This window comes from Rhamphochromis sp. 'chilingali' (assembly GCF_963969265.1).
Source record: "Rhamphochromis sp. 'chilingali' genome assembly, chromosome: 22".
NCBI lineage: Eukaryota > Metazoa > Chordata > Actinopteri > Cichliformes > Cichlidae > Rhamphochromis > Rhamphochromis sp. 'chilingali'.
The window spans coordinates 11,107,461-11,115,922 of NC_137950.1; the positions used below are offsets into that span (position 1 = coordinate 11,107,461).

The following is an 8,462-nucleotide window of genomic DNA, read 5'->3' on the forward strand; positions in this document are numbered from 1 at the left end:
CCATTCACAGCATGATCATTAACACTCATTGTTTAAACATGACCTGCGCTTGAGCTGTTAATTTTTTATGAGTTTATTTGAATGTCAACCTGAGTTCTGTGACTCATCAGTTGATCGCCATCATTATTTTATGACAAACGCAGTGTTTGACCTATTAGCCTACTGAACATTTGCGGTGAAACCACCAATTAACCCAGCTTAGAGGATAGTTCTAAATACATACAGGCACTTTATTTCTTCTTCTTTTTTCAAAATACAATATCAAGCTACTTGATCATGCACATATTAGCAAAATATATCTATAATCACACATGCAAGATATGCAGGGTCACAGTTATTAGTAGTTTTAGATTTTTCTTTGCCAAACACATGTGTATGCAGCCACAATAAGAGGGCAGAAAGAGAAGCAGTGTGCTGGTTAAGAGCGGCCTTGAGTCCCATATTGCAACAGGAGTGGCTCTTTCTCTGCTTTCTCAATGTTGGAGAGCTTTAAAAGAATTAAGCTTTGACCATCAGATTCTTGGTTCTTCAGAAATACGGCATTACTGGAAGCAGCAATCTGCAAAATGAAAACATCAGCCAGCTTCAAAGTTGCTTTTAGATAAAAATACAGTGTCACAGTTAAGTAGGTTCAAATATCTGAGCTTATGTGGTTTATAGTTTGTTGTTGTTCAAGTGTGATTTATTTCTGGAAATAGGCAGCCTCCTTGTGGTCATACACAGCAATTAACTGCAATCACTGGCACTCATTGAGCTACTGAAAACTAGGATAACAGGCTATTTGCTTAAACTCTAACCAGTGGGATACACAGTATTGATGAAGTACACAATTTTATAATCATTTACTAATATGGCCCTTAAGGTTTTTGAAGGTTTTGCATTGTGCCTTTATCTTGTTAATATGTGGTTAATGAACCACAAACATGTGTACCTTAAGTTTGCTGTGAAGATGAGGGTGACAGGCGATGACTGCGATGAAGGAGAACGTTGCCACAAGAATGGCAGCACATGACAGGATGAAGAAAATTTGAGCACCATCTATAATTAAGGAAGAAAGAAGCAGACAGAGTGTGGGTCTGTTGTTAAAGATGCAGTAAAAACAATTATAAGCAATTGAAACTATTATATCTCATATACTTATTCTATGAGTCTCTACTCTCCATGCTACACACTGTAGCTAGGATGCTGTGTTGTAAATGAATATGGTGGTTTTAGCAAGCGTACAATTTTCTTACTGGCTTTATGACCCTGTTTGGTATAATGATAGAAGAAAGTGAGGCACTCTGTTGTGTGTTAAGTAGCACAACACACTCTAAAACTGAGTCAAAAGTTCCAAATTTGTCCCAGAAAATCTGTGTTTCTGAGTAAGTAGGAAGCAGACGCTAATTTTGGCTCAATAGAAACTTTAGTAAAATCACAACAACGAATCGATTGAGGACAGCAGACATGTTCGGACCCGCCTACTCTGATACGCTTGGATTCCTCCATTTTCACTCTTTCATCTGTGTCTGTGGAACTAACACAGCTAAACAGCACATGAAACACCTCATGACACAGCACAGCTGACCTTTGTTTCAAAAGATTTTGCTGTGTTTATTTAGATTTATTGTGATTGAGTCAAACTTTATTAAAGCAGAAGGTACACGATGACTAATACAAAAATAGTTCATATTTAGAGCCAAGAGAACTTTGCAAATGGCCTTAAACTTGCTAATTCATCTTACAACTCCAGTTTCAAAAAAGGTGCTGGTCTAGTTTTGTTTCATTGTGTTCAGTAGCATGTGTGAGTGTATATGTTCTGATGCTGACGACCAATAAGCAGCATTAACATTGCAAATGGTTTTGCATGTGATGTCTGCAGGCAGTTCACTTTAGGCTACTAAAAAATCTTTCTAATAGAAATTTCGAGACCAACATTGCATTGAAAAATGCATTAAAAGGGAAAATAATTGACATGAACATCAGTTCAAAATTCACAGTAAGGTAAAGCATGTGAAAGTATTCATCTGAAATTTACAAACATTGTCCAAATATGCTTATCAATGTGTTTACAACCTGAAACGTTTGGACCAGCTATGACGCATTTAAAGTGCAGTTTCTGTGCAATTTCTATGAGCTAAAGGAGCAATGGTAAAAAAAAAGAAAGAAAAAAAAAGGCAAAAATGCTTTAAGGATTTTTATTAGTAAATGTTAAAAGTTGCAATGCTGGATAAAATGTGAATAAAAATAGAATGCAGTGATTTGAAAATCTCATAAACCCACACATTATTCATAATAAAACTCATTAAAAGTACTGGTTTATTTTGAATTTGATCGCAGCAGAGCATCTCAAAAAAGTTAGTTCCGGAACAGTAAACGGATGGAAAAATAAGTGGTAATAAAAGAAACCGCTGGAAGAACATTTTGCAACTAATTAGGTTGATAGCGGTTCACCAGTAAGCCAAAACTGCATCAAGAAATTGTGGAACGTTCCTCAATGTAAAATTGTGAACATTTTGAATCATCAATATCTTTAAAGGATAGTGAGAATCTGGAGAAATCTATGCATAATGCAGATCTTGTCTTTAGGCAGGATCATTGGACGGGCTGAGGAAGCTCTATCATGCATGAAGACGACATATGTAAAAATTAAGTCAAATCAAGAAACGCTGCCATCTTCTCTGAGCCATTTAACATGAACTGAAGCAAAGTGAAAAAGTGCTCCGTTATAAGACAAATCCATTTTCTTTCACTTCTCTGATTCAGGGTTGTAGGGGGCTGGAGCCAATCCCAGCTGTCATGGGGCAGAAGGCAGGGTACATCCCAACACAGGTTGCCCCTCTGTCACAGACTAATTGGCTAACAAAGAGAGGCAAACATACATTCACACTCACATTCATGCCTATGATCAGTTTAAAATCATCAGTAAGCCTAAACTGAAGCATAACTTTGTATTCTGGGGGGAAGCTGGAATACCTGGACAGAACCCAGACAAACACAGGGAGAACAGGCGTACTCCACACTCAAAAGGTCCCAAACTGCAACAGCGAGGCAACAGTGTGTCGCCCATCATACAAATCAAAGTTGACAGCTGTTTTTGTAAAACATGGATTTCACGTTCTCTGGACTGAAAAGGAAAGAGACCTTCAGGCCTGTTATCAGCACTCAAGCCTGCATCTCTGATGGAGCTGCAATAGTGCCTATGGAATTGTTAGCTGCACATCTGGAAAGGCACCATCAGTGCTGAAAGGTATGTAACATATGATCCATCCAGAAGGTGTCTTTTTTGGAGAAGGCGTTTCTTATTCAACAACACTGTGCTAAACCCTCACTGCATCTCTTACAGTAGCATGGCTTTGTAGTAGAAGAGCACAGGTGCTGAATGGCCTGTCTGCAGTCAAGACTTTTCACTGGTTAAAAACATTTGGCACATAATGAAATAAAGAATGCAACAGAGTAGAGGACTGTTGAGCAGCTAGAATCCAATGCAAGAATGGAGCAATGTTCCTCTCCCAAAGCTCCAGCAGCTGCTCTCATCAATTCCCAGATGTTTACAGACTGTTGTTAAAAGAAGACGGAACTCTACACAGTGTTGAAGATGGCCAACGTTAAATATCACCTCATATCTTTCTTAACATTGAGCGTTTTCTCAGTTTAAACATCCGTATGTTAGAGTGTGAATGGAATATGTGATTTAAAAATCTTTGCATTATGTTTTTATGTACATTTCACACAGCACCCCAACCTTTTTATTGATGTATAAAAAGTAAAACAGTAAAAAGTAGATTGAGTAAATTTGCAAATTTAGGGGGTGCGGGGAGGGGGGCAGATATTTGGCATTTCTGACAGTTCATTCAGAAAAGAAAACAGACAAGATATCAAATATTTGCTGTGCTTTTGTTTCAGTTATGTCTCCCATTCCTTTAGTTATCCGGTAACCTTTTTAATTAACTCTGAGTTAATAAGTGAAAATGAAACCTCTTACTACAGGCTGCCACAAAGAGAGGAAAATGCAGCTTTTGCATTTTGTGTTCCATGTTGTACTTTTTGAACAGTAAAAATATGGTTTTCTACACAGGGTGAAGTGATTTGTCGTGCGGCATAAACAGATTGTAAATGTTATGGGAGTAATTAGGGAGTCTTAAGGTTTGATCATATGTGAAATTTCAACCTGCCTCCCTTGTTTTAGATTAGTAAAGCTGGCCTGAACACCTTGGATGTCCCCTTTTTTCCCAGGTTGGCCCTTCAGGTTTACCTATAGCAGCAGTCAGTTGGCTTCCTGTTAGGTGCATTTAGAAGTCATTAAGCAGAATCCATTCTCAGCACTCAAAACTGAATATGCTGCTGAATCGTGAGCTCCTCTGTGTCATTTATGATCAAGTAGCTTGGTTCCGCTAACTTTCCCAATAAATTCATCTCCCGACTCCTCGGTACTCTGTAGTACTAATGAAGCTATTAGGAAGATGCAGTCTTATGTTGATGAATGGGGCCAGCTTTCCAAAGTTTTCCGGCTTTCTTAACTTTTATTTCTGTTCTTTCTTTATTCTTTTGTATTTTTCAGCTGTGCTTTGGTTAGGCTTTGATTAGGTTCTGGTTTTGGTTAGGGTGTGAAAAGTTTACTGCTCGAGTTAAAAAACAATGATTAAATCCAGCAGAGCAAGTCTGGCAGGGAGCACTGAACGTACACTTTTCCCATGTGAGTTTCAGCTGTGTTTTCTGATATCATGACAGTGCATTTTTTTACGTTATCCAACACATTTTGTAACAAGGTTTCCTCTAAACGATCCTCTGCCCTAAAAGCATTTCGCTGCCACATCAGTTTATGTCTTTTCTTTCTCTTCTTCCCTATGTCCTCTGCTTTAATGTCACAGAAAGCAACATGTCTGCAGGTATTTCTGCTGGTGTTGTGGGTGGATACTCACTGTTTCTCCTGACGTAGAGGCTGAAGGAGGTCTGCAGCTTACTGATTTCGTTCCGGACACTGATGTCCAGACAGTGGTAGCCAGCAGAGGCGAAGGTGAGGTTCAGTTTCAACATGTTGTCATACAACATGGTCAGCGTGCAGCCCTCTGTCACGTCCGGCATGCAGTTGGGGAGAAAACGCCAGCAAACCCATAAGGGAGGACTAAAATCACACACAAACACAGGGTTGAGGAGCTTTTCTTTATAATACAATAACAAAATTAATATTAAATAAAAAGCTGAATGCAAAAGAAAGGGCACTATTCAGGGTCACGCTATTTTAAACTTGCATTGATCTAATATATAGCAATGTTCCTGGTAAATGCAGCTCACCTTCCATCAACATGAAAAATCAGACTGGCGTCCTGTGACACCTCATATTCTGATGGCCCCTTCAGCTCGATGTTCTTGATGGCATCTACAAATAAGTTTTAGCTATTAGTCATTTCGTTCTTTATTGGGAAAACTTTACAGAAGTGTTCTAGTTTCCCCACACAAAGACCACAAAATCAAGATGATAGCATTTTGGAAATTTTTCCCTACATAAATCACATTAATTCAACTTAATTTTACTCTACGCCCCGTCTGCACCATGAACTCCCTCCCTCAAGTTTAAGAAGTACTACTTTGAAACCACCTTAACTTAGAATTGCTACCAAATCTGCTTTCTTATGAATCCTGATAGTTACATCAGGTCATCACGTCACAGTTCAAATTAAATTTTCCAGAAATGTTGAGCCTACAGCAGACTGCTTTTTCCTATTGAAAATGACTGAAAATAATTTATACAGGAATATATTAATGCATATATGAATTCAAAGCCACAAACCAAGCACTTGAACCTCTGTGGAGTAGACTTTGGTCACCGGAGGTGAATATTTGGTCACATTTGCTCCCACTTTCAACCACATTGTGTAGTTTCCTGATTCTGGGTAATAATAGCGGACAACCGGCTCAGTGCCGTTAATCACTTGTCTGTATCAAAGATCAAAAAAGAATATGAGACAAAGAAAATCATCTCTAACATTTTTTTTAATCTATATTTAAAAATGTAAGAAATCATACCCGTTCCCTAAGTCCCAAGTATAGGTGAACTTTGCTGAGCTGAAATTCTTTTGGGGATCAAAGAGTTCAAACATAGTCTCTGTGGGAACATCTGACGCCAGTTCACCTCTGTCTCTCACGTAGGTGGCATTTCCCTCCATTTGATAGAAAACAAGCTTCCCTTCAATATTTTCTGGTCAAAAGAGAAGCTGTATTTAGTTGCGGAGTCAAGAAGAATGAACAGTAAAAGAGAGACAGATAGAAAATGGATGACATACTCAAATCTATCAAAGACTCTGTAGTCTCTGTTCCACCCAGGAGAACCAGTATGGGAAGCATCAACATCCACACGATGTGTTTTCTGGAAGCACGCGTATGAAAGTTTGAAAACGTGTCAGTTCATGATGTTAATGTGGTGGATGTTCGACTTACCCGTCCATATCTGCTCGTCCTCTCACAGTATGAAGTTAGTTCTGAAAACAGGAGTCGAGTGACATTGGGGAGAAAGGATGGAAGGCTGTTACTTCTGGTCAGTGAGATTCAGAGATAAGCGCCGTAAAGGCTTGAAATCATAACCATGCGTTTCAATCACATGGATGATGAGCAACAATCGGCTGTTGAGTAGGTGGTTCCGGCCTGGGTCACATTACTGTCAGTTACATGGGACAACTTCTTAAATGTGGTGGGTTTATCTCTGTGTTTATCAGATCTGGAAATTATCATCAGCTCAACAAAAATTGCACAACTACTGACTTGTTACTGGGACAGTACTTAAATTGAGTTAACCCTAAAGAAGACTGAAGCATGAAATAATTGCCTGAAAATTTTCATTTTTATTTTTTTGAACTTTAGTGTTCATCAAACCTTCTGACATTTTTTTAAAGAGAGAAGTTAATTTGTATCATTTTTGCTTCATTTGGCCTTTTTTTGCAATTGTAAGAGGGTTACAAAAACAAATCACAAAGACGTACGAGATATACGTATGAGATATGACACACTGGATGTTACAGGGCTAGGTTTACTGTTGATTTTCTTTTTTTCTTTATTTCTTTGTTGTTGTTTTTTTAAAGTCTCTCTTACATGGAATCTGGTCAAATTACATACTTGGTTATTTTCCTAAATGATTAAATATTCAAATACATAAACCTTTCATTTAACATTTTTATGAGGGTAAAACATCAGTTATTTAGTGTAATTTAACTAACTTATAGATAAAATCCTAAAGGTCTTGCTTCACTTAGAGTTTAATTTTTCCCTCTTTATTTTGCACACTCTGTCACCAGTAGCAGTCAGGCTGTTAAGGTTGCAATAAAATGTAAAAAATGTATAGAAAATAATTTAACTTTTCATTTTTCCATTTTTTCACACACTTGTGTTTTAAAAATGTTGGTACAGAAACAAAATCACTAATGTGTAGCAAGATGACATGCTGCTGAGACCTATTGTTCTGGAAACTATACAAAGGTGGGTTTGAGTTCATCTGCAGGTGTAGTGCTGCATGTCTCTGGGCAAATTTTACCATGACAAAAGATACAGTTATGCAACTTTACAAGTCCATTGTTGATATCTAAATGAAGGCTAGTTTCAATGATGGGCGTGGTTTGCAACTCACTGGCATTGAGATTGCTGTGATTACGTCACAGAAGGTTCAGATAGTTTTAAAGCTTGTTAGTGTGGTGGGAGATCTTAGACCATTTTTAAGCACTGAGAAAGCAACAGGCTCAGTGTAAATCAGCATAAATTGTACCTGCTTTGAACTTAACTGCACATAAAGTGAATACTCAACTGGAGTGTGACAGTTGCATTCACCTCTTAGTATTCATGTTTATAACTTCCATGCATCCATCCTCTTCCACTAATTCAATTCAGGGTCATGGGGGAGTAAATATGTCAACAGCACATGCATGTACTTAAACAGAGCATGCTGGTTTGTGAACTATAGACATATTGTGTATAAATAAAGATACATAACGCAAGAGAATGGTGCAAATTGCATTGTTAAATAATATGTACATTACCTGAAGGTTTACAAGCTGATCCTGAACATTGATATAGTATGTGTCAAAATATGGCAGTGTATTTTTAACTGTAAATCAGTCCGGATTTACCACTACTAGGCTTGTGATTCATTATATCTTTCAGAGTCTAATAAAGTCCTAGTGTTTTGTACTACTGCTTTGGATGGATAGGTCTTCCTAATTACTCATTAAAATCCCCAAACATATAGCCAATCGTTTAAGAACTCATAGGTTGATGGGATATTGATGATGAATCACAATTATATAGCCCACATAACATAAAAAATATACCCACTGACCTTTCATGTACAAAGATAATATTCTGATGCATTTCACCTGTTGAGAGCTACTGATGGTGTATTCAGCATTAGAGGTTAAAAATCGCGACTAACTAAAGTTTAAAGAGAAGACTAGTTAGAGTTGAGAAATAATACGAGTTCTCGTGAAAGTACAGATTTC

At 37.7% G+C, this 8,462-nt stretch overlaps 1 protein-coding gene across 1 annotated transcript; it reads right to left on the reverse strand.

The window, feature by feature from the left end:
- Positions 1-122: 122 nt before the first annotated feature.
- Positions 123-8,366, reverse strand: tmem130 (transmembrane protein 130). Its single transcript, XM_080872322.1, has 9 exons — positions 8,303-8,366; positions 6,418-6,458; positions 6,264-6,346; positions 6,007-6,178; positions 5,771-5,916; positions 5,275-5,359; positions 4,902-5,104; positions 932-1,038; positions 123-559 (listed from the first exon to the last, which is right to left on the reverse strand). The coding sequence occupies exons 2-9, from the start codon at positions 6,423-6,425 to the stop codon at positions 419-421; spliced, it is 945 nt and encodes a 314-aa protein (XP_080728448.1). The 5' UTR covers positions 6,426-6,458; positions 8,303-8,366; the 3' UTR covers positions 123-418.
- Positions 8,367-8,462: the final 96 nt, after the last annotated feature.